This window comes from Carcharodon carcharias, chromosome 9, assembly GCF_017639515.1.
Source record: "Carcharodon carcharias isolate sCarCar2 chromosome 9, sCarCar2.pri, whole genome shotgun sequence".
Lineage (NCBI taxonomy): Eukaryota > Metazoa > Chordata > Chondrichthyes > Lamniformes > Lamnidae > Carcharodon > Carcharodon carcharias.
Genome location: NC_054475.1, coordinates 167627213 through 167654798, shown reverse-complemented (window position 1 = coordinate 167654798; position 27586 = coordinate 167627213). Strand labels below are relative to the sequence as shown.

The 27586-nt window shown below is 40.7% G+C and overlaps 2 protein-coding genes across 5 annotated transcripts in view; both read right to left on the bottom strand.

Annotated features, from left to right (window-relative positions):
* The window catches only part of mcf2a (MCF.2 cell line derived transforming sequence a), a 204617-nt gene extending 199774 nt beyond the window's left edge, over nt 1-4843 (bottom strand). For both annotated transcript variants that reach the window (XM_041196456.1, XM_041196457.1), the window contains exon 1: nt 4610-4843. In XM_041196456.1, the coding sequence (XP_041052390.1) occupies nt 4610-4706 (97 nt within the window). In that variant the 5' untranslated portion in view covers nt 4707-4843. The remainder of the gene's footprint in view (nt 1-4609) is intronic.
* Nucleotides 4844-13679: 8836 nt separating this feature from the next.
* atp11c (ATPase phospholipid transporting 11C) overlaps nt 13680-27586 on the bottom strand; it is a 154286-nt gene continuing 140379 nt past the window's right edge. For all 3 annotated transcript variants that reach the window (XM_041196043.1, XM_041196040.1, XM_041196039.1), the window contains one exon: nt 13680-14795. Coding sequence is in view for 1 of the 3 variants with exons in the window: in XM_041196040.1 (XP_041051974.1) it covers nt 14706-14795 (90 nt within the window). In the remaining 2 variants the exon portion in view is untranslated. The remainder of the gene's footprint in view (nt 14796-27586) is intronic.

Here is a 27586-nt window from a genome sequence, read left to right as displayed (position 1 = left end):
GGTCAAGGAAGGGAAGGGAAGTGTCAGAGATGGACCACGTGAAAATGATGGAGGGGTGGAGATTGGAAGCAAAACTAATAAATTTTTCCAAGTCCCGATGAGAGCATGAAGCAGCACCGAAGTAATCATCGATGTACCGGAGAAAGAGTTGAGGAAGGGGGCCGGAGTAGGACTGGAACAAGGAATGTTCTACATACCCCATAAAGAGACAGGCATAACTGGGGCCCATGCGGGTACCCAAGCCACACCTTTTATTTGGAGGAAGTGAGAGGAGTTGAAGGAGAAATTGTTCAGTGTGAGAACAAGTTCAGCCAGACGGAGGAGAGTAGTGGTGGATGGGGATTGTTCGGGCCTCTGTTCGAGGAAGAAGCTAAAGTCAAGATAACGAGAAATGAGTTCCGTGGGGCAGGAGCAAGCTGACACGATAGGTCTACTGGGAGAGTTCTGTTTGTGGATTTTGGGTAGGAGGTAGAAGCGGGCCGTCCGAGGTTGGGCGACTATCAGGTTGGAAGCTGTGGGAGGAAGATCTCCAGAGGAGATGAGGTCTACTGCATTCGTTGCTCCCAATGTGGTCTCCTCTACATTGGAGAGACCAAACGTAAACTAGGTGACCGTTTTGCAGAACACCTGCGGTCTGTCCGCAAGAATGACCCAAACCTCCCTGTCGCTTGCCATTTTAACACTCCACCCTGCTCTCTCGCCCACATGTCTCTCCTTGGCTTGCTGCATTGTTCCAGTGAAGCCCAACGCAAACTGGAGGAACAGCACCTCATCTTCCGATTAGGCACTTTACAGCCATCCGGACTGAATATTGAATTCAACAACTTTAGATCTTGAACTCCCTCCTCCATCCCCACAACCTTTCTGTTTCTTCCCCCTTCCTTTTGTTTTTTTCCAATAATTTATATAGAGTTTTCTTTTCCCACCTATTTCCATTATTTTTAAATCTTTTATGCCCCCCACCCCCACTAGAGCTGTACCTTGAGTGCCCTACCATCCATTCTTAATTAGCACATTCATTTAGATAATATCACCAACTTCAACACCTCTGTGTTCTTTTGTTCTTTTGTCTGTGACATCTTTTGATGATCTGCTCCTATCACTGCTTGCTTGTCCCTACAACAACACCCCCACCCTCCACTTCTCTCCCCCCCACCAAACCCCCACCCACCCCCCCCCCCCCCCCCCCCCCCCCCCACCCCCACAAAACCAGCTTATATTTCAGCCCTCTCCTTGGATTCAACCAGTTCTGCTGAAGGGTCATGAGGACTCGAAACATTAACTCTTTTCTTCTCCGCCGATGCTGCCAAACAGGTAATTCTGTTTTTGTTTTGGATTTCCACCATCCGCAGTTTTTTGTTTCTATCTTTTCAATAGTTTGGCTGCCCAATCCAGTCACTGATTTAGTATCAATCCCATCTCGGTTAGGTATCTGCACCCTGGCACTTTGAATTAGCTACACAAAACCTATCACAAGTGCTGCAATGGGTCCCCCTGACATACAGACCATTGAGACAGACGTGTGAGCTGCCATTAACATGGCAGTAAGTTTCAGTCACTGCAGTTAAAGAAAGCATAAAGTATCACATAAGGATCAACTTCTGCACCGAAAGAACTTAATTTATTTGGAGGATTTGGTGGCAGTTACAACTTGGATAGACAGCAGGCCATTGGCCTATTACTTCAATAACTTCAATACATAGGAGAATCAGGCGGAGTGTATAACAGCCAATCAATCCGATATCACCCATTCACATTCCTGCCAACCTTACATCCATAATTCCCAATCTGGATGCTAAGCACTAAAATTCATGAACTGTTAAATTACACAGAATACAGCTGCTCAGCAGAACCCAGTATTTGGGAAGAGCAGATGCAACTGACAGCAAATTTCAAATGCAATTTGCTTCAGCATCCGACATTTAGTCATAAGAAGCTCATTGGGTATCTCCTGACATTAAGCTGAAGATATAATTGACTTTCATTTATACATATTCATTCATGGGATGGGAGGGCTGCTGACAAGGCCAGTATTTGTTTCCCTTCCCTAATTACCCTTGAGAAGGAAATGGTGAACTGCCTTCTTGAGCTACTGCAATCTGTGTGAAGGTGCTCCTGCAGAACAGTTAGATATAACATCACCCTAAATCATTTTAAATAATTTGTCACTCTCACATGGAATTACACATGAACAACCAGGATCAGGTGTGGTCTTCAGGTGAAGTTGGTTTCGAAAGCAGTGGCTAGTTGGATCAAGGCTTACAGAGGAAATTAAGTCCCCAGTTTAAACTCACACATTTTGTCCATACTTGTGTCCATACTTGTGTCCATTTTTATAATGGAAACTGCCTACATTAACCTATCATGCAACCCTGCAATGATATTTTTACCTGAAGTCCAGTATTGCTACATGATAATTTGGTTTCAATATTTCCAATCTCTGCATTTTTCAGAGTTGGTTATTTATTGTACTGAGTTTAGGAAAAGGGGACTGTTATTACCTGAAAATTTGTCTGAGGCTGAATTAACTTTAGTTTTGTAGTGCAGCACGAGGCTACAGTTCGATTGTAAACATAGAAGTGTCTAACTCGCCAATGCTTTGAGAATTCATAATTGAAACCCAGAAGATTGGAGGGGGATGTCCAAACCTTATCTGCAGATCCCTGACTGTGGTGTGAACAGGGTGTGAATTCCAACATGGATTGTTTTGTGTTTGTGCGCAGTCTTGTGAAGTCACAATGTCATGACCTAAATGAGAACTGGGTTTGGAAGAGCCGGTGCAAATTGACTTTCCATGCTTAGGGTGAACTAGGAAGTTATCCTCTCCGAGTTTGCTGTGTACATAGGAACAAGAGTGTAGCATTATTAGAAGGAGTTATTCAGCAGAGGAGCTACCAGTTTGAAATGATTTCTTGGGTTTTAACAGTTGTCAGTGTGAAGAAACAAATGGCTTTGATTTGTTCAATGTTACACTAGTGATCAGTGCATTGCTAACTCGCTAAATGTCAGCTGGGCTCGGTGGGTAGCACTCTCACTTCTGAGTCATGAATGTTGTGCGTTCATGACCTACTCCAGAGACTAGAGCACAAACTCTAGGCTGACACTCCAGTGCCAGTACAGGGGATGCTGTATTATCAGAGATGCCACCTTTCAAATTAAACATTAAGCTGAGGCGCCATCTGTCCTCTGATCCCATGTGAAGAACAGCAGAGGAGTTCTCCATAATGTCCTGGCTAATATTTATCCCTTAACCAACATCACTAAACAGATATAAAAACAAAAAAAACTGCGGATGCTGGAAATCCAAAAAAAAAACAGAATTACCTGGAAAAACTCAGCAGGTCTGGCAGCTTCGGCGGAGAAGAACAAAGTTGATGTTTTGAGTCCTCATGACCCTTCAACAGAACTAAGTGGAAATAGGAGAGGGGTGAAATATAAGCTGAGTTGAAGGGTCATGAGGACTCGAAACGTCAACTCTTCTCCGTTGAAGCTGCCAGACCTGCTGAGTTTTTCCAGGTAATTCTGTTTTTGTTTTGGATTTCCAGTATCCGCAGTTTTTTTGTTTTTATATATATAGATAATCTGGTCACCTGGCTCTCGGTTGCCTGTCCTAGTTTGCTGTGAACAGATATGCTGCTGTATTTCCTACAACAGTGATTAGACTTCAAAACTGCTTTGGATGTCCTGAGACTGTGCTATAGAAATGCAAGTCTTACTTTTTACTAATACATTCACACTACAAGTTCAGAATCTACAATCCCTGCTTCATCCAACCCTAAACTTGTGGAAAGTAAACTGGGTGTAGGCGCCTGAACTGACTCAAATAAAACGAGAAACTGCCTCCTTTTTTGTGAGTCACACTCCTCTTTGCTCAGGCTGAATTCACACGGTTAAGCAAAATTAACGCCCTGGCACTAAATTATGAGGACAGATTGCACGCACTTGGCTGGTGTTCCTCGATTAAGTCGGTCATCTACTTCTGCAGTGAACTGCTGATTCATGCAAGTCACAGATTCGCATTCAGAAGAACCAAGACGCTGTCGGAAAAATCAATAAGAGTCTGCAAAGTATTCTCCACAGTGGAGGGTGGCATCACGTTATGACCGAGGAACGTATAACCTGCACAAACCCGGAAAAAGTAGAAATTTCACTGTAACCGCTCTATGGATGTAATCAGATCGGTTGATTTAGCAGGATTGTCAAATTGTGATGACACTCCAGGCCGGTGAGCACTGAACAGGCTCCAGCTCCGAGTTCCTGATCAATCATTAAATATTAGGGGTTTTTTTTTTTAAATTTTATTTTAAACAGCTTATATATTTTATTGCAGACGATCCGTGCGTGATATCTGTTTTGAACAAAATGATAAGTTACAAATTCTAAATTTCAAGCGCACCAGATCGTGTATTATTCAGTGACTCACAAGCAGGTTTGTCATCTCCGCCTATCAGATAAAACTGTGTGTTTTTTAACAAAGTAAATTACCGAGGCCCATACGATATGCTGCACCATTTAAATAAAATGCACTTTTTCCGACCTCACAAAAGTTAATGATCACTGAGGCTCGCAATTCAATCACAAATGGAGACATAAACTTCTTGGCACCTACTTTTCACGGTGGATTCCAGCAGCAAACAAGCTTTGCAGAGGGAATAGTAGCTGTTCATCTCAGCTTCAGAGATTTTTAGATTTTCTGCCGCTGCCATGTCGAGACAGGTTTGCCGGTGTAGATCTTCCCTGCCCTCCCTGTTCGCTGGCCTCAACTCTTCACCATCCAACCTGCAAACGCATTTTAAAACGTACCTCCTTCCATCACAAAATGGTGCTCAGTTCAGGAGGGGAATATGGCAAATATCCCTGTCACCCCCCCACCCACCCCTTGTAAATTAGCCTTCAAACTAGCTCAGCCAACACAGTGGCTTTTGACGTCCCCATGTTTTCACAGAGTGAACGTGGCCAAATAAAAAATAAACAAACACTGGATGGGTTGGTACAACACCTCGCTGTCCCAGAGCAGAGCTGCAGTATCGCACACTTGCCTCCCCTGCGCACTCGGACTCAACAATATGAACACATGACTATTATTTCGTTTCGTTCAACTCTGCCGCCTGTCACACCTGCTTTCGTGAATTAGCTTTGCACCCTATTGACACCCTGTTTGTTTGGCCCCAGACACCGTTCGCCCCTCCCTTTTGCCATGTTGATATTTATCAATCGGGATCAAATACCAATGATGACATGCAGCGTAGCAGTATTATGGGCCATTGTCAACAACAGTACTTATTTTTAACAATGCACGTATGAAGATTAACATAGCAATTAGCTTCTAAAGTATAATTTGCCACATGGCACAAGGGGAATGGGGTTAGTCAGAGAAATTACCTTCTGGTAATGTTAAATATTTACAAAATGCTCTGAGGGGTGCCAACTGCATGCCAACTAGTTCATCAGTAGAGCAGCGTTAATTCATACTCTGATCCTGCCCCAGAGTTTCTTTTCTTAGCTCCATGAGGTGAAATCGTAACTTTGTGAGCTCACAGCCTTGGTATGCGTTTTCATTCAAAAACTGTAGTCGGTTTTCCCCCTTTTTTTGGTGCATTGGTTGATCCACTTCTGACAAAACTGTGAAGTTAAAAAGTTTAGCAAGCTCTGACTGGACCTGGTACACCTTGAAAAACAGGACAGAGACATCCACCTGCAGTCAAAACACCCATTAGTTTTTTTTTGTTTAAAGAAACACTGCAACCCATGCAATTGTCAGTTGAACTCAATATCCAAACATTGATCCGGGTGAAGCGTACCTGCCAAAGGGATTGAGGATGAACTTGCGAGCCAAATTCTTTCAAAGTCAGGTTTCTAAGTTTTTCAAAAACCTTTAACAAATGCATATCCCAATATAATTTTTGCCGATCCTTTGGTGTTACACAGGGTCTCCACGTGTCCCTTTAAAACCACTTGACCAAGTGCTGGATGTGGTCTACATTGGTTGATCCAGGTAATTGTAGGTGTATGTAAACTTCTGAGGTCAGAACACAATTGTAACACCTGTGTATGTTTCTGATTTCAGGTTGGTTCAAGTCCAACTCCAAAGATTTAAACACAAAATCTAAGCTGCACTGTCAGTTTTCAGATGAAATGTTAAGCTGAGGCCTGGTTTGTCCTTTCAGGCAGACACAAATGATCCAATGCCATTATTTCAAAGAAGAGCAGGAGCATGCTTACCAGTGTCCAGGCCAATATTTAACATTCAACCTCAACCAACAAGACTGAAGTAAATGATCTGCTCACCTACTCATCAATGTTGTGGAATCTTATTGTAAACAAAATGGTTGCAGCTTTTCTTTTATTTATTTCTGGAATGTAAAGATGGCTGGCAAGGCGAGCATTTATTACCCATCGCCAATTGCGCTTGAGATGATGGTGAAGTTGGTGACCACTTTTGTGCCTTTGGAGACGGCGTGTTTGGCCAGTTCCCCTGGCGCTCTGGATCTCTCTGGCTGAGATGGTGTGGGCGCTTGTTGTAGTGAATAAGGTGTGAGACCTCGGAGGCGATGCACTCGAAAATGTCAACAACGAAGGAGTTCAAGACACTCAAGACCTTGGGTGAAATCCTGGTGGAAGGGTGAACTTGGGTCAGCCCCCTGTACACGTAAGTGGAATAGCTCTGCTTATGAGATTTTCTCCACTTCTTGGGTGGCTTCTTGCTTCCACGCCTTGCAAGATGCACCGCCCTTGGCCGCAGCTGCCACCTCAGACATTCCACTCAACTTGGACGAACTCAACTGACGGTGGTGAACCGCCATCTTGAACTGCTGCAGTCCATGTGATGTAGGTACATCCACAGTACTGTTAGGGAGGGAGTTCCAGGATTTTGCAACAGTGACAGTGAAGAAAAAGTGATATTGTTCCGAGTTATGATGGTGTGGTGCTTGGAAGGGAACTTGCAGAACAACAGTATTTCATAACGATATGAGAGACTGTACTTCAAAATGTCCATTACTAGATGTGAACCACTTTGGGATCTCCTAAGCTTGTGGAAGGACCCTGCATAAATAAAAAGTCTGACAACAGTTGAGAAACATCAGACAAGAAGTTTCATTCCTTTCTTTGAACTTTGAAAATGAACAAAGGAACAGGAAGTAGGGGGAAGGAATTGGCTCAAAATGGAGGTGCATTAATCTTTTGCCACTCACTCTTGGATGTGGTAGGGAAGGAGTGGATGGATTCTTTTATTCATTCTTTTGCAGGATGTGGGTGGCACTGGCAAGGCCAGCATTTATTGCCCATCCCTCATTGTCATAAGAAATAGGAATCGGCCATTCAGTCCTTCGAGCCTGCTCTGCCATTCAGTGAGATCATGGCTGATCTACTTCAATACCATTTTCCTCCACTATCCCTTGACGTTTTTAATATGCAGAAATCTATCGATCTCAGTCTGGAACATACTCAACGACTGAACCTCCACAGCCCCTTGGGGCAGAGAATTCTGAAGATTCACCACCATCTGAGTAAAGAAATTCCTCCTCACCTCCATCCTAAATAGCCTGCTCCTTATCCTGAGACTGTTGCCTGGTTCTAGACACCCCAGCCAGGCAAAACACCCTTCCTGCATCTATGCCATCAAGCCCTGTAAAAATGTTGTATGTTTGAATAAGATCACCTCTCATTCTTCTAAATTCCAGAGAATAAAAGCCCAGTCCATTTAATTGTTCCTCATAGGACAATCTCTCCATCCCAGAAATTAATTTAGTGAACCTTCATTGTACTCCCTCTATGGCAAGTATATCCTCCCTTAGGTAAGGAGACCAAAGCTGCACACAATACGCCAGATGTGATCTCACCACAGCTTTATATAATTGCAGTAAGATATCTTTACTCCTACACACAAATCCTCTTGTAATAAAGTCCAACATTCCATTTGCCTTCTTAATTGCTTGCTGTACCTGCATGTTAGTTTTAGTGGCTCATGAACAAGATCACCCAAGTCATTGTGATGTTCAACACTTGCCAGCCATTTAAGAAATACTCTGCATTTGATTTTCCTACCAAAGTCGATAACCTCCAAATGTTTGCTCACTCGCTTAGCCTCTCCAAATCTCCTTGAAGCGTCTTTGCATGCTCCTCATAACTCACACTTCCACCTAGTTTTGTGTCATCTGTGAACTTGGAAATATTACATTTAATCCCCGCACCCAAATCTTTGATGTAGATTGAGAATAGCTGGGGCCCAAGCATTGATTCTTGTGGTACCCCTCTAGTAACAGTTTGCCAACCTGGAAAGGATCCATTTTTTCCTTCTGTTTTCTATCCATTAACCAGTTCTCAATCCATGCCAGTATATTACCCCCAATCCCATGTGCTCTAATTTTGTTTAATAACCACTTGTGTGGGACCTTATCAAAACCTTTCTGAAAATCTAAATATACCACATCCACTGGTTCCCTTTTTTCATAAATCCATGGTGACCCTGCCCAATCCTACCATTATTTTCATATGTCCTGCTTTCATATCCCTTATTATAGATTCTAACATTTTCCCCACGACTGATGTCAGGCTAACAGGTCTGCATTTTCCATCTCCCTCCTTTCTTAAATAGTGGGGTCGCATTTGCCACCTTCCAATCTGCAGGAACCATTCCTGAGCTATAGAATTTTGAAAGATGACCACCAATGCATCTACTATCTCTACAGTCACCTGTCATCAGGTCCAGGAGATTTGTCTACTTTGAGTCCCATTCAGTTCTCTAGTCCTACTTTTTAAAAAAAACTATTATCTTGTAGTTGCTCATTTCCACTAGTCCCTTGATTCCCCGTTATTTCTGGGAGGCTTTTAGTATTTTCCTCCATGAAAACAAACACACAGTATTTCTACAGAAGTTTTTAAACAGTCTATGTTTCTCACTTTACTCATTTTCTATTTTCCCTTTCTTAATCTTTTTCTTGGTCCATCTTTGCAGAATTCTAAAATGCTCCCAATTCTCAGGCTTACTTTTTTTTGGCAATTTTATACACCTCTTCCTTTGATCTAATGCAATTGTTTATTTTTTTTGTTAGCCACGGTTCGAACATGTTCCTTGCTGAATTTTTGTGAATCAAAGGAATGTATTTTTGTTGAAACTATGTATTAGTTCTTTAAATGTTAGCCATTGGCTGTCTACTGTCACACCTTTTAACATAGTTTCCCAATCTACCATATTGAATATGCTCCTCATACCTTCATAGTTTCCTTTATTTAGATTTAAGACCCTAATCTTTGATTGAACTACATCACTTTCAGAATATAGCATTCTATCATATTATGGTCACTCTTTCCTAAAGGCTTCTTTACAACAAGATTATAAATTAGATCTAGCATTACACAATGTAAAAGGGCTAAAATAGCCTGTTCCCTAGTTGGTTCCTCAGTGTACTGTTCTAGAAAACCATCTTGCATATATTCCAAGAATTCATCCTCCACAACATTAGTACTAATTAGGTTTATCCAGTCTATATGTAGATTGAAGACCCCATGATTACGATATTACTTTTGTTATACACACCTCTAATTTCCTGATTTATACCGTGATGTACAATACCACTGCTGTTTGGAGGCCTACAGACAATTCCCACCAATGTTTTCTGCCATTTGCTGTTTCTTAGTTCCACCAAAACTGATTCTACACTTTGATTGTTAGAACTAAGGTCATCTCTCACTATACCACTAATGGCTTCTTGGAGGTCATGGCCCTTTGGGTTGGACCTGCCTATGGGCAGAGAACTGAAGAATTGCAGGGTGCAAGCAGTCTGCACTGTGTGAGGGTCCAATATGGCTGTGTAGCTTTACAGGTGTAGCATTCTCGAGGGGATTAGTTGTCTACCCATCATGGATTCCAACACTCAGACTTTTAAAGATCATGGTTTCAGCGATGATGAAAGTAGTGCACACTTTGCAAGGTTTATTGCAAGAGCTTCCAAGACCCAAATACTGAACCATAGTACACTAGGCTCTCCACATAGACAGCTGAGGATTGCAGCAAAGTTATTCTGCATAACCTAGATTGAATTGCCAATGTATTTTGCAATTTTCATTAGTTTATCAGGCTGGAAAAGCATCAGATATCAACACAATAAAATCTGACAATGGAATTCTTGGGACAGGGGAAGTGCAAGGGCTCCACAAATGGGTGCAGATGACTGCAATTTGTATCAAGACCGATTTACTTTTTTTTGATGCTCAGAAACACTGCCAGAAAAGGAAGCATGTGCCTTTTTCAAGCAATTATCACCTGTAGGCTTCACCCAAAGGAGCACAAAATCAACAATTCTGTCTTTGAGACACTCAGCTGCCCAAAATGCCAGTTTCCTAATGGTCATCCATCACAGAGTGATGGGCATTTGAAAAGCAGAGCTGAGAAATTCAGTCATTTAAAAAAAAAATACATTTCACATCATTTATATCCACTATTATAGTGTATCATCAATATCTCTACATCACAAGTGACCACACTGAAAAAAGTAATTAATTGGCTTTGAAGAGCTTTGGGATACAGAGGTCGTTAAACACCCTCTATAAAAGAAAAAGTTTCTCCTCCAATGTCACTTGGCTATTTCTCGTCCACATGTGCAGCCACCCCTGCAAGATGGGAATTGCTGCAGCCGTACAGTAAGTGACCCTTGTTACAAAACCCAAACATACCATATAGTGTTGAGCTCGGAGGTTGGGAACCTCAACTCCCAACGGGCCTCAGACTTTCTGTGCATGCACAGGCCAGTAGCGGGCTGTACATGCACAGTTCTGCATCTTTTACATTCTTTGGGCTGAGGACAGGCCTCAGGAACCTGTGCATAAACAGAAGAGAAAGCGTGCGAAAACCCAGGGCAGATGACCGGATGCAGAGCATCATAGCCAAGTGTCCCAGACAGGGGACAAGGAAGAGGTGTCAAAAGGAAGTCCCAGGTAAAGCACAGAGGCAGGGGACAGAAACAGGTCCCAGTTAAGAAAAAAGAGCAGAGAAGCAGGCTCCCTGCAGCCCTTAAGTAAAGCAAGCTCAGGAGAAGCCCTTATAATTGAAGAGGGCATTTGGGGCAAAGGTACCTCATTGGAGCAGTCTAGCTCTGCTTGGCATGGCCAAAGAGCTGAAGGTGTGCTTTTGAGTTGGTGTTTGAAGACACACTCAGAAATCCAGGGGAATGGAATATCAGGAGATGAGGTTGAAACCCTGAGGTGAGATGTGTTGAAGCTTTCCAAATGGAGTAACATTTGGAGAATTCCAAGGCGAAATCTTGGGAGATGAAGATTGGGTGACAGTGTTGCTGACGTCTGGGTGGGTTCTTGAGAAATTCATGGAATCTGTTTTGGTCGTATTTGGCATTTATTGTGCAGTGTGGTAGTTTGACCACAGTTTGCCTGTTAATTAATATGTGCCTCATATTAACGCTGAATGTTAGAGTATAAGATAGATATTGTAAATTGTTACATTTTTCTGACCTTGTATAGTAAAGTTTATTTTTGTTTGTTCAAAACCTGTGGAATTTTGTGACTTTCTTCACTGAGTGAGTGTCTTGAATTTCAAACTTTGTCCACTTTAAACAAAATGTGATTGGTCCCTAACTGGACCTCACCAACAATTTGGGCCATGGATCTAACACCTTGACTATGGAGCAGTACGTTATGCTCCACCCCAACTTCTGGCACCAGAGCCAGGAATTCCAGGTTCCCCATCTCTAAATTTACACGTAGGAGTTAAATGGTACATTCCTTTAGTCTACCAAAGCTAAGGAATCTGAATACAATAACATTATATGGCATTGGAGCCATGGAAAAACCACAGGCAAAGGGTTCACTATAATGCCACCTGAAATGAGTAGAGTTATGAAAAAGGTTTGGAAAAATTGACAGTCAAAAAAAATTGTGGCTTTTTCAAAGAAACAATTAAGTAATGAGGTTTTCATGAAAATGAAAGATTGTGAGAACAATTAATGCTCGTCAACTAGTAAAAGCAGTAAGAATAGGGAGAATATAAACCAAGAAGCTGAAAGAAATTTTAAACAGCACTTAAGAATATGAAACACTTCACCACAGGTGGCTACAGTGGCACAAATAATAACAATTTAAAGCTGATATCAATGACTATTTGAAGAGGAATATTACAATATGGGAATGGACTTAATGATAGGTAGCTTTAGTTGAAGATCTAGCACAGGCCCAAGGTCTGTGGGTTGAATGGACGATGAACTCCTTGTCTTGCAATTTGAGAGATAGTGTCTTTGAACATAAATTAAGGGTCCATTTGTAGTTTTGCTTGCGTTGGTGATATTATTTTTGTTTTGTCCACTGTGAAGACCAGCATTTGACTTTGCAGGACCAAAACTAGAACTAGGTCAGCATTGGCAGAATTAGCTGAATGCTGCCAGTACATTTACTCATTTTTGGGCAGAGGAGGCACCACAAATATATTGTGCATTAGACATCTGATTTATAATGATGTGAACATGCCCAAATGTGACCATGCCCAAACAGACTAATGACAAATGACATTTAAACTCATTTCCAATTTAGGCTTTAACTTGCAACAGAAACAGTTAAGTAATTAACAATTTTGAAATGACCTGAAGTAAAAAAAAAATCCAGACATTTAATATGTACTTCTTTTTATGTGTTCATAGTTAGTTCATTGTGCAGGAGAGGATGCAGAATAAATTCCCCTCCATCCAAATATCATGCTATGTGTTTTTATTCAATATATAGCACAGCTACATACTCATGAACTGGATTGGTTACTAAGAAAAGCCACCATGTAAAAAAAAAGGTAGCTTGGTTGTACAGAACTTGAATATTGCTTAAAAAAAGACATGCTGTCAAAGCTTTTTGTCTCATGTTCATCAGACACAAGAATGTAAAATTTCAAAGGGTGCAACAATTTTTATACTGCATGAGAAAAGGCTGATTAGTTGGCAAGTTGACCAGCTGAGGTGCTGTCATGGAGAATACATTAGGGAACCGTTGCCCCACATCCACTAATAGGATGCTCCCGTCAAGCTAAAAAGGCGTGCTGCCTATAACATTAATAAGTTATTTCAATGCCAGTGTAATCCAGGTACGTAGGCAGTACGTCCCAATGGCAGATCTTATCAAACAGCATGTCTCTTATGTTTGCAATAGGCAGAGTACTGACTGTACTCAACCAGCCCGTGCTTGTAAAACTCAGAACATAATGTCTGTTAGATGTGATTCTATGATTGGACAGCATTTGCTGAACAATCCAGTGTGTGCCAACAGTTACACTAACAATTTAAGGTTATCAGTTGGGCTTGCAACGTGGCTCATTCACACTCGCTAGAAGCTACATATATTCATATGCAGGAACCTGTTCTTTCAGCTAGCAGAGGACATGTGCAGGCATTGTACCTTTATTGAATTAGACAAAAGTATGGGAACAATGCCTCCATGGTACATTCCCCATGGCAACGCCTTGACCAGAGTCGACTCGCCAACCAATTAACACCCTTCTCACATGCAGTATAAATTGTTGCTCCCTTTGAAATTTGGCATTCTTGTATCTGCCCTGAGTGCAAGACCAAAAGCTTCAATAGCATTTCTCTTTTTTCAGTAATAAATAGGAAAATGCTCCTCTTATCCCTTGTGATAAAAGAATTATTAAAATGGTATATGCAAATTATATGCACAAATTATAGAAACTATTCAAGATGGTATTTGTTTATTCCTGTTTAAGTTCATACAGAAGCTTCATTTTCATATGTACATATATAAAATGCCAGCATACATATTTATCACAGACAAGTTCAATCATATCAAGATCTGGACTTTGTATTTTATTAACAGTAATAATGTCTCATACATTCCTATATATTTAGTTTTGAATTAAAAACATGACTTGTTTCTCTGCAAGGTTAAAAAAACCATGAACAATGCTGGTTTATATTCATGCTTCAGAAATTTACCATAGTTTATAACTCACGTGGTAAATGCGACTTTACCAGCTTGCAATATATGGTTTGATGTAACCTGTAAATAATTAATCTGAAGTTAAGGACAAGAAACGATGTCTTCATTCACTAGCATCAATTGGTCACTGGCTTAACATTCAAAAACCTTAGCTTGTTATATAAACTACTAACTTTAGACAACGGGACATTCCAAATTGCACTAGTATAGAGTTAAAAATGTAAAAACCAACAGGGGCAGTTGCTTTGCAATCACTCTAAACCAGATTTATCAAACAGTTTAGTCTGCTCAACAGGTAAATAGCATTCAGTTACACAACTCACATCTGACACGGCACTGAAACATTGACAAACAATTCTTATAATCCCTGATTACTTAAGTGGAGTTCAAAATATATAATGGAACAGTAACAATTCAAACTTTAATACGTTGACAAATGAACAATGCTAAATCATTTTACAAGATGACTTTAAAAAAAATTTGTTTTATAGCTATCTTAACAAAGCTGCTGGACAAGGCAAATGCAGTCTACCTATTACATTACAAGAAGTGCATTCTCAGAACGCAGATCACTCTGCAGTTTCTGATCTACTACAGAAACGCTGTTCACCAAAGTCAAATTCATATTCAGGTACCCCACAAAAGTCCATTTTGGGCTAGGTCCAAACAGAAGTTCAGGGCTGTTAATACCACAGGCACTGTGTACAGGGTGGTTTGATGTGCATTACCAGTCCAACCACAATCATTTCTTCACAGGTTGATCAATTCACTTCAGGTTTTGGGCTAGGGCTGAAAGGACCATCTTTAATGTATTTCAACGTCAGCAATTCATGCTTTGTAAATTTTACACTCTGGAAAGGATGAACACAATGAAAATAATTACACTTATTTAATACAAGTTAAAATTATTACACATACATACACATCACTTTAGCTATGTGAAAATTATACATGAAGTCCGTGAACACAAAGTTTTACATTTAATCTTTGCTCATGCTAAGTTGATTTTTAAAGTGAAAGAGACATTTCTGAAACCAAAAAAACCCAAATTAAACTACTTGGATACTCTGTCTAATTCAAAAAAATATTTTTTACTTTTAAGTTAAGAGTATAATCAACACTTAATCCTTAGCTGGGTTCTTACCATTTGCGAACACATCTAATGATCTTATTGCAATACATTAGTGACATAAATCTGAATTCTAATCAGTAGAGTGTATTTAAAATTATTAAACAATTGGAATTTAGTTTGAAAATGCTATTATTTGGTTAAGTTAATGCATGTTTTTGAATTTGTAAATAGCTTGATTTTTCTTTAATAAGCAGTGGACTTGAATATTGCTGAAAAAAAAAAGACATTCTGTTGAAGTTTTTGCCTCGAACTCATTGCAAGAATACCACATCTAAAAGGGAACAACAATTTGTACTGCATGAGAAGAGGGTATTGACTGGTCAGCAAGCAGACTCTGATTGGTAGAGGCAATGCCATGGAGAATACAACAGGAAACAGCCAACTGTCAAGCTTTTGTTTAAATTCAAACAAGGCAAGCTGAATCTGATTGAATCAGGATTGTTCAGCAAGTGCTGTCAAATTGTGGAATCACATCTAATGTTGGACACTATTTTCTGAGTTCTGCAAGCACGGGCTGGTTGAGTATGGTCAGTACTTTGCCTGTTGTGAACAGCCGAAGGAATGTGCTGTTTGATATGATCCACTGGTCATTGGGATGTACAGCCTACATATCTGGCATCACACCGGCATTGAAATTCATATACCACATTACTTATTTGTGTGATAAGCAGAATGTCCTTTTGGCTTGACAGCAGCATCCAGTTAGTAGAGAATACCACTTGTGTTGCTATTGCATAGTAGAATCCTTATTGTGCTAAGAATCTCACAATCAATTTAAGATCATCACACAGACTCTCAGTGTGGCTCGCTTACGTGTGCTAGGAGCTACATATATTCACACTCAGGGCCCTGTCCTTGGCAAACAGAAAGGAGTATGTTCACACAGTGCGCCTTTTTCAATTAAACAAAAACTGGGGAGGCAGTCATTCCCTGATTTATTCCTCATTGCAATGCCTTGATCAGAGTTGACCTGCCTGGTTTGAAGTTAAACAAAAGCTTGGCAGTTATCCGTTCCCTGGTGCATTCTCCATGGCAATGCCTCTACCAGAGCCCACTTGCCAACCAATCAGCTCCCTCTTATGTGGTATAAACCACTGTTCCCTTTAGATTTGGTATTCTTATGAATCTGTCCTGATGAGTGCAGGATGAAAAGCTTCAACAACAATCTTTCTTTTTTCAACAATACTCAAGTTCTATACTACCAAGCAGCACTTTATCAGAAGGCTGCACTAAAGTGGGAACACAAATATCATGCATCATTGCACTGGAACAGAAGTATACTGGAGATATATGGAAATCCACCACCACGACCCCCCCCAACCCATCCCCCTCTAGTCACCTCAGTTTACATGTGTGTTAAACGGAGTCCTGAAAGGCAGTAGTACAAAAACGCATCATTAGAAGTATAATTGTAGCTTGAAGGCTACTGGTAGTCAGACTGCAATTTTCTCTAGAAAAACGAGAAGGCAGAGAAGTGATCTGATGGAGTTCTTTAAGATAGGGTAGATGTAGAGGAAATGTTTCCACTTGTAGGGGCAATTTATTTACCCAAAGAGTGGTTAGATTATGGAACTCAATACTACATGGGTTGTTGAAGCTAAAACCTTAGATGCAATTAAGAGCACACAAGATAAGCACAAGGAATAAGATGGTAGGGCCATAGGTTGAAATGAAGAGGGGTTGGAGGTGGCTCATGTGGAGCATGAACACCAGGATGGACCAACTGGGCTGACAGGCTGTAGACTCTGTGTAGTTTCTGTGCTGTGGACTCAAAGTAAGCTTAGCGAGTCAACTGGCCATAATCACCTGTTAAAGAGAAAAATGATCTGAAGAGAAGGGACATGACTACTTTTTAAAATATATAGCGAAGGTAATATTGGGATGACCAGAACTTCACTGACATTTAACGAAGTTGCAATTTTAATTCTGATGCAGGAGCTTCTCCCGGTTTGGGGCTACAATAATGTTAAGAGCATGAACATGGAACAGTTCCAATGTAAATAGCATGACTTCAAATCAGCCTGCTCCACCTCACCCAGAGGAACCATGCTACCGGCTTTGAAATTTACATCCCCAGCCTTTACATGCAATGTGAATTTATATAGCATTTATGTGGAAGAATGTTGCACTTGGATATTTTAATCCAAAACCAATCCATTAGAGTTTTTCAACTAACTGCTGGATAATTTAAAAAACACCTGGCTCCAGTAATTTCTAATTTCTGTTTTAATTGGCTAAACTTTATTCATTATTATTTAAGGTACACAAGACATTGAGGTTACTGAAATAACAAGAACAGAATATTTGTTTGAAATTCCTCTAACTTCGCCAGAGGCTTTAACCAATTTGTTTCAAATAGTTGTGTTTCCATGAAACGGTGTTTGTACATCATAAACCGCAGTTATTTCAAGGTTTGCAGTATTTATTGCTGCACATAAAAGTGCAACATGCATCTGATACAATATCCACAAAACCAAAGGAGATTTGGCTTCAGAAATGACTGAGTTTGCAGTAACCTGGTGTGCCAATTTTAGTTGCTTTCAAAATGTTGCCTTGCATCATCTCTCACCATCTTTCCCTCAAATGATATTCCATATTCCAATACTTTCTTACATTAAATCACTTCAGGGATATGCAACAACAGATCTAGACAATTGGACAAACAGCATTAATTACTAAACTAAATAGTTGAAGTGTTACAAGTAAATATTCTGTCATGGGCTGGTTCCCACAGAAACATCACAGGAATCAAATTCTCAAGAGAATTCTATTGCTTGCTCTTTTAAACTGGTTCCAGTAACTTTTAATTTCTGATTTAATTTACAAAGTTCTACTTCAAAACTTAAATTCTGTTTCTTTTCTCCCCCAGAAAATACATTTTTGTTAATGGTCACCAGCATTCCACTAACATCCTTTCACATATCCACTGGTCAGCATCTGGTCTCTCTGCCTCTTCCCATATCATCAGGAAGTTACATGAATCTGTGATACTGAAAGTGGAATTCACAACAGAAGTACCTCAGATGTAATGCACACCATATTTCTTCAAACTATTTCAAAATTCAGAATTGATGATTTAAGACTTTAGCCAGCTAATTTTTTAAACTTGTGATTGAAACAGTAACAAAACTGAAATTTAAAAGGAAGCAACTTTACACAATCCTCACCTCTTTTTAAATAGAAGAACTTTAAAAGGGTTGCACTTGCCAACCTCCAATCTGCCAGGACTGTACCAGAATCTACTGAATTTTGGAAGATGACAACTAGCACATCCACTATTTCCATGGCCACCTCCTTTCGTACCCTGGGATGTAATTATCAGGCCCTGGGGATTTATCAGCTTTCAGTCCCATTAACTTCTCCAGCATTATTATTTTAATAATACTAATTTCCTTCAATTCCTTCTTCTCACTAGATCTTTGGTACCCCAGTATTTCTGGAAAGTTATGCCTTCTTCCTGAAGACAGAATTAAAGTAGTTGTTTAATTGCTCTGCCATTTCCTTGTTCTCTATTATAAATTCTCCCTTTTCCGATTGTAAGGTACCAACATTTACCTTCACTAATCTTTTCCTTTTTACATACTTATAAAAGCTTTTACAGTCCGCTTTTATGTTCCTTGTAAGTTTACTCTCATACTCTAGTTTTCCTCTCTTAATCAATCCCTTGGTCGCCCTTTGCTGAATTCTAAACTAATCCCAATCCTCAGGCTTGCTACTCTTTCAAGCAACTTTATATCTTTGGATCTAATACAACATTTAATTTCTTTTGTTTGCCATGGTTGGGCTGCTTTCCTGTTGCATCTTTACACCAGAGAGGAATGCATAATTGCTGAAATGCATACATTTGTTCCTTAAATATTAGCTATTGTCTATCCACCATCATGCCTTTAATGAAGTTCCCCAATCAATCTTAGCCAACTCATGCCTCATACATTTGTATTTTCCTTGTTAAGATTTAGGACCCTAGTTTCATATTGGACTACTTCATTTTATATCTTAATGAAGAATTCTATCATGTTATGGTCACTGTTCCCTAAAGGACCCTGCACAACAAAATTATTAAGTAACGCCTTCTCATTGCACAATACCAAATCTAGGATAGCCTGTTCCCTGGTCGCTCCTTCAACACACTGGTCTAAAAAGCCATCTCGTACACACTCCAAGAAATTACCCACCACAATATTCTTGCTAATCTGGTTTGCCCAGTCTATATGTAGATAAAAGTCACTATTTCTATTTATCTTGTATGGGGGACAATGGATCAGTGTTCACATCACACCACGATCCCCCCCCCCAGCACCATCAGTACCCAGGTGACCTAAAGAAGCCAACGATCCTACCGGCAGACAGAATTCCAAGAGAAAGTACTCAAAGAACCCCCTTATGGAATCCCAGTCATATGGACAAGGAGCAGGAGTAGGCCATTCCGCGCCTCAAGCCTGCTCCGCCATTTAATAAGATCATGGCTGATCTGATAGCAACCTCAAATCTGCATCCCGCCTACCCCCGATAAACTATCACCCCCTTGCTCACCAAGAATCTATCCACCTCTGCCTTAAAAATATTCAAAGACTCTGCTTCCACTGCCTTTTCAGGAAAAGTTCCCATGACACATGACCCACTGAAGGAAAGAATTTTGCCTTTGCTTTAAATGGGCAGCCCCTTATTTTTAAACAGTGACCCCTAGTTCTAGATTCTCCCAAAAGAGGAAACATCCTCTCCACATCCAGCCTGTCAAGGTCCCCCAGGATCTTATATGTTTCAATCAAGTTGCCTCTTACTCTTTTAAACTCCAGCAGATACAAGACTAGTCTGTCCAACATTTCCTCATGAAAACCCGCCCATTCCAGGTATTAGTCTGATAAACCTTCTCTGAACTGCTTCCAACGCATTTACATCCTTCCTTAAATAAGGCAACCAATACTGCACACAGTACTCCAGATGTGGTCTCAATAGTGTTCTGCATATCTGAAGCATAACCTCCCTACTTTTGTATTCAAATCCCCTCGCAATAAATGATAACATGCTATTAGCTTTCCTAATTGCTTGCCATACCTACATACTAGCCTTCTATGATTCCTGCACTAAGACACCCAGATCACACCTTAGAATCCGCAATCTCTCACCTGTTAGATAATATGCCTCTTTTATTCTTCCTGCCAAAATGGACAATTTCACATTTTCCCACATTATACTCCATTTGCCAGGTCTTTGCCCACTCATTCAACCTATCCATATCTTTTAGTAACTTTTGTCCACTTCACAAATTACTTTCCTCCCTATCTTTGTGTTATCAGCAAATTTTGCAACCATCCCATCCATCCCTTCATCCAAGTCATTTACATAAATTGTAAACAGTTGAGGCCCCTGATCCCTGTGGCACACCATTCGTTACATCTTGCCAACCTGAAAGAGACTCATTTATGCCTACTCTCTGCTTCCTGTTCGAAGGCCAATCTTCTATCCATGCCAATATGTTACTCCCTATACCATGAGGTTTTACTTTACCCAATAACCTTCGATGTGGCACTTTATTAATGCCTTCTGGAAATCTAAGTTCAGTACACCCACTGGTTCCCCTTTATCCACAGCATGTTACTTCCTCAAAGAACTCCAATAAGTTGGTTAAACATAATTTCACTTTCACAAAACCATGTAGACTCTGCCTGATTACCTTGAGCTTATTTAAATGCTCTGCTATAGCTTCTTTAATAATAGCTTCTAACATTTTCCCTATGTTAAGCCAACTGGCTTGTAGTTTCCTTTCTGTCTCCTTTCCTTTTTAAATCATGGAGTTACATTTGTTATCTTCCAATCTAATGGAATCTTTCCTGAATCTAGTGAGTTTCAGAAAATTAAAACCAATGCATCAGCTATTTCACTAACTACTTCTTTTAAGACCCTAGGATGAAGTCCATCAGGACCTGGGCACTTGTCAGCCTGCAGCTCCAACAATTTACTCAGTACCACTTCTCTGAGGATTGTAATTTTCTTGAGTTCCTCCCTCTTTTCCATTTCCTGATTTGTAGCTGCTTCTGGGATGTTACTTGTATCCTCTATAGTGAAGACTGATGCAAAATACCTGTTCAATTCATCTGCCATTTCCTTGTTTTCTACTATCAATTCTCCAGACCCACTTTCTAAAGGACCAATGCTCACTTTGTTAACTTGTTTCTTTTTTAAATACTTTATCTGTTTTTATATTTCTGGCCAACTTCCTCTTGTACTTTATTTTTTACCATGTTAATCTTTTAATCATCCTTTGTGGTTCCTTATATTCGGTCCAATTTTCTGGCATTCCACCTATCTTTGCACAATTACATGCTTTTTCTCTAAATTTGATACGATCATTAACCTTTCTAGTTAACCACGGATGGTGTGTCCGTCCCTTAGACTTTTTCTTACTTGTTGGAATGTATTTATTCTGTGTATTCTGAAATATCCTCTTAAGTATTTGCCACTGCATCTCTACTGACCTATCCCTTAACCTAATTTGCCAATTCACTTTAGCCAGCTCAGCTTTCATGCCCTCGTAATTGCCCATATTTAAGTTTAAAAACATAGTCTCAGACCCACTTCTCTCTCCCTCAAATTGAATGTAAAATTCAAGCATATTACAGTCACTGCTACCTAGGGGTACCTTCACTTTGAGATCATTAATTAATCCCATCTCGTGGCATAATACCAGGTCTAGTATAGCCTGCTCTCTGGTGGGCTCCAGAACATTCTGTTCTCAGGAACTATCCCGGAAATATTCTATGAACTCTTCAACTAGGCTACCTTTGCCCATCTGACTTTACCAGTCTAGATGTAGATTAAAATCTTCCATGATTATTGCCGCGCCTTTCTGACAAGCTCCCATTGTTTCTTCCTTTATGCTCTGCCCTACCATGTGGTTACTGTTAGGGGGCCTGTACACAACTCCCACAAGTGACTTCTTGCCTTTGCCATTTCTCATCTCCAGCCAAACGGTTTTCAAATCCTGGTTTCCTGAACTTGTGTCATCCCTTTCTACAGTGCTAATACCATTAACTAACAGAGCCACCCCTCCATCTTTTCTTGGCTTCCTGTCCTTCCTAAATGTCCTACATTCTTTAATATTCAGGTCCCAATCCATGTCCTCCTGCAGCCATGTCTCTATTATGGGTATCAAATCATACTTATTTATTTCAATGTGTGCTCTCAGTTCACCTGTTTTGTTTTGAATGCTTCATGCTTTCAGATACAGAGCCTTTAGTTTTATCCTTGTATTCTGTTTATAACTTCTAGTCTCATCTGTTGATTTACTGTTAGATTTGTACTATCCCTTCCTGTCACAGTCTCTTTTTTTATTTCCTGTAATAATTCTTTTTTGCCTCTTTGATTTACCACATCTTCCCAAATTTCATACTTAGTTTAAAACTCTCTCTACTTCCTGAGTTATATGGTTTGCAAGAACACCAATCCCAGCATGGTTCAAGTGTAGACCAGCCCAACGGTACAGATCCCACTCTCCCCAGTGTTGATGCCAGTGTCCCACAAAGTGGAACCCCACTTCTCCCACACCAGTCTTTGAGCCATGCATTCATCTCTCATCTTATTTGTCCTATGCCAATTTATTCATCATCCAGGTAATAATCCAGAGATTATGACCTTTGAGGTTCTGCTTCTTAATTTAGTGCTGATCATCTATGTCATATTGACTATGCAGAACCTCCTTCCTTGTCCTGCCTATGTCATTTGTACCAACATGGAGCATGACGACTGGGGCCTCTCCCTCCTACTGCAAGTTCCTCTCCAGCCCTCAGCAGATGTCCTGAACCCTGGCACAGGGCAGGCAACACAGTCACCTGCACTCAAGCTCTTTGCTGCAGGGAACAGTGTCAATCCCTCTGACTATTTGGTCTCCTACTACCACGACATTCTGTGTAAAGCTCCCCTGATTGAATGGCTTCGTATACCACAGTGCCATGGCCAGCTGGCTCATTCACCCTGCAGCCCCACTCTCATTCAAACCTGTTGGACAATTGCAAGGGTGCAGGCTCCAACACTCCTGCCCTCTGGGTCCCCTTACCTGCCTCACTTGCAGTCACACCCTCCTGTTCCCAATCACTGACCAAATCAAACGACCCTATCCTAAGGGATGTCTCCGCCTCCTGGAATAAAGTGTCCAGGTAACTTCCCACCCTTCCTGATGTGCCACAGTGTTTGCAGTGCGGCCTGCAGCTTAACAGTTCGGAACCAAAGTTCCTGAAGCCACAAACACTTACTGCAGATGCGTTTGCCCTGGATCACACTAGTATCCAGAAGCTCATACATTCTGCAATCGCAGTACATCACATGCTCTGCCATCTCCAATATGTGTTAATTAATTGGTTGCTAATTAATTAACTGTACACCTCCCAATAGGTTTTAGCACTGCCACTAAACTTTACAATACTGATAAAACAATGCAGTATTTACAATACTGATGAAACTAATACCACCAGTTCCTGGATTACTTGCTCCTTCTGCTGCACCAAAGTGGGAATCAAATACTGAAGGCTGAAAAAGGAGAAAAAAGCACCTCCTCTCCATCCTTCACTAAACTCTCCACTCAGCACACACTACTTCCTGCAGTAAACCTTAGCTAAAACACCTCTTTCCCCCTATGCACTGAATTCCCACATTGAACCAAATTCCCAAGAGTCATACGGACTTGAAACGTTAACTCTGTCTTTCTCTCCACAGATGCTGTGTCAGGCCTGCTGAGATTTTCCAGCATTTTTTGTTTATCACTGTTGGGCTTGCTTGGAGAGTTTTGCATGTTCTTGACTGGTGAGAAATCAGCTGGGCCTGGGACTTGAGATGGGAAAGGTATTTGCCAATCAGCAGTCACGCTGATCAAGCTCACTATTTTTCCCTTTAATCAAGCGCATCGCTGTGCATGGGGATTGGAAAAATCCATCACCAAGGCCCAAACAATAAATCTCAAGCTGCTCAATATTTCCTCTGCTGCAGACACAGGCCAAACACCATTTGTTCTGACTCAGTGAAGCTTCTTCAGGGACAATTATGGGGAGGGGTGTGTTCACCCATGTCAGGGTAGGAGTGTATGGAGCAAAGAAAATCATGGCTCTACAGCCAAGAATTAGGTGGAATCCTCCTAAACTGCTGAAACTGTCATTCTTCAGACTGTAATCCAGGTGAGGATTAGGCTGAATACAGATACAGGATCAGAAAACATTTAGAAGGCACCCTCTAGGCCAAAATCCCTTCAGCAGTTGGCTTGTATGGGCTAATGGGAGTGTTGTATCAGTTCGTTCTTGCACATTCGACCGCAGGCAAAAGGAACCCAGGATTTTTCTTGACATTTTTTTCTCCTTTAGTCAACAGTTTGGGTTCCACCTCTGGGTCCTTTTTAGGTTTTCTCTGTTGCCCTTCATCATGGAGGTGAACGTGGTGCACCGGACAGAGGTTCGTTTTTTGTTTTGTTTGGGCTATAGTCTGTTGGATTCCGTACACTGTGTCTTATCTGAACGCTCTGGTATAGGTTGCACTGGGAAGAGTGACATTTATGAGATATTTAGTGGAAAAAAAACTTTACACACAACTCACTCATGAGGGAGAGCATCTGATGACTATGTAATGTTATAACTGTAACGCCACCAACATTCTTGCCTTGCTCTTCCCTCCAAATGCAGAAAAGGCACTTGATCAAATGGAATGAACTCACGAAACAAGATGGGTCTTTGCCATCTTATTCAGCAAATGAATTAAAATTCTCTCACAGCTCTAAAGACCTCAATTTTACTGCAGTCTCTCCCCATTTAGGGACCAGACAGGACCTCCATTGCTCTGGCCATCGACAGCATGCAAAGGAGACCCATGCATCCACAGAATACAGGTAGAAAGAAATTTGCACAAGGCATTTGTGTAAATTAATGGCATGTAAACATTTAGTTCCTAGCAACTTTCAAAATGTCAGAAATTCAGTAACTTTCCGGGTACAGGATCACCCACTTTAAAGATATAGGGTATGGTTCCTACGTAGAATGCTCAATGTAGATACAAGAATACTTCCACTTATGCCCTGTAATGGGTTTTAAATGGCTAAGTATGTAACAAAACCCTATACTCAAGTGAACACAAACTGGAATATCCTCCACTTTCTGAACCTATTCTATATGCTACTTTTCATGTTTGCTTCACTAAGTGAAAATTCAATTAGATTCTCTTCTCTACTGGGCAGTTCCATTGTAAACATGAAGGACTGTGAGCTGGAAGCCACCTGAGAGCTCTCCTCAGCCTGTAGCAGGATTTCTTGACGGCAAGCAGTTCTGCAGCAGCTCAGACTGGTCTGAATAACTTGAGCAAATTAAGTGAGTGGGCAAAGGTCTGGCAAATGTGGGAAAATGCAAAATTGCCCATTTTGGCAGGAAGAATAGAAGAAAAGCATATTATCTAAATGGTGAGAGAGTGTGTAGCTCTGAAATGCAGGGGAATCTGGGTGTCGTAGTGCATGAATTGCAAAAGGCTAGTATGCAGGTACAGCAAGTAATACTTGATAGGATGTTATCGTTTATTGCGAGGGGAATTGAATACAAAAGTAGGGAGGTTATGCTTCAGTTGGATAGGCACTAGTGAGACCACATCTGGAGTAGTGTGTAGAGTATTGGTCACCTTATTTAAGGAAGGATGTAAATGCATTGGAAGTTCAGAGAAGGTTTACAAGACTAATACCTGGAGTGGACAGGTTGTCTTATGAGGAAAGGTTGGACAGGCTGGGCTTGTATCTGCTGAAGTTTAGAAGAGTAAAAGATGACTTGATTGAAACCTTTAAGACCCTGAGGGGTCTTGACAGGGTGGATGTGGAGAGGATGTTTCCTCTTGTGGGAGAATCTAGAACTAGGGGTCACTGTTTAAAAATAATGAATCACCCATTTAAAATGGAGATGAGGCAAGAGGCGTAATTTTTTCTCTCAGAGGGTTGTGTGACTTTGGCACTCTTTCTGAAAAGGTGGTGGAAACAGTCTTTGAATATTTTTAATGCAGAGGTGGATAGATTTTTGGTAAGCAAGGGGGTGATAGGTTATCGGGGTAGGCGGGATGCAGATTTGAGGATACCATCAGATCAGCCATGATCTTATTAAATGGCAAAGCAGGCTCAAGGGGCCGAATGGCCTATTCCTGCTCCTTGTTCATATATTTTGTAAATTAAGTGAGTATCAAAGGTAAGAAAAGGGATAGCTGTTATGTGAGAAGAGGGATGCAGAAAAAAGATGTTGGAGAGCTAAGTCATAAGTTGGAAGAAAGGAGTTTTGAACGACATAGTTTAGGCATCAGTCCAATACTATAGTGGTGTTTATTTAGTGATTTAGGTGGAAATTAACAAAAGTGAACCAACTACAGCATTCGGACTTGAATTTTTACCTTTTAATTACAACCAATAAAAAAATAAACCTTACACATCTCCAAATTACCTGAAAACACTTAATGTGCAGAAATGGTGGTTGGAGCAATGGGAGAACTCTTTTTTCCTACAGGGTAGATTAGGCCTTTTAACCACCTGAAATCATGAAAACTTTTCGTCTAAAGGTTGGTACCTTGAGGCACTCAATACTTACCTGGAATATGTGGAAATAAATAAATTTCCTCACCATGCAGGTTGTGTAATCATGTCCTGGAGTGGGCCTTGAAGAAAGAACCTTCTGAACCAGGCAAAAATGCTCAGAGCCAAGGTGACTAGAGGATTTCTGCCTCCAAATGTTTATGATAATCAAAAACAGCACTAGCTGTGTTATTAAACAGTATACATATAGGAAAGAAGGTATTCCCAGCTGGCTTGCAGTACGTTAGTATACATTTAAATTAAGGATGTAGTCAAGTATCTAGGAAAGGACAAAGGAAACCTTAATATTTGGTGCCTTAATCCTGCAGATGCTTCTTCGCCATTAGCCAGATAGACTACACAACATTGGATGAAGCCATTTTCCACCAGACATGGGAGCATGCTCATTAATCACAAGGGTACATATTATGGAAAGGGAACATTTGGGGCTCAACAGCCAAGTTAAGTACCTTTGGTGCATGGCAAAATGCAGTATAACAGGGTGACACATGGCTAAGTGTGTATGAGGATTTGTGAAATATTCTTCTTCCCTTAATGACTTGAAATCAAAGGCAATTGTAAGTCACCTAGATTGCAAGGTTATCAGGACCTGTTAATTTCACACATTTAAGATCATGCGCAGCACATATCCTCAGCATTTAAGTGTTATTTTACTATAGCTATTTCAAAACTACCCCACATGTTAGGACATATCAGTCAAGAAAAAAAATCAGATCACATGCAGGCATTATTTTACAACTTTGCGTGCTGGATTATTGTGCATCTGTCTCAGGACAGATCTGACATTTACCAAAGTTTTGCATGCAACAGACACAGCTGAAGCTCCATTCACATACAATGCACGATTAACAAAATGGAAGCACCCCACATCGACAGTAAATAATAAGCTTGTGTGTAAAACTGAAGGCCAGTGGCTACCT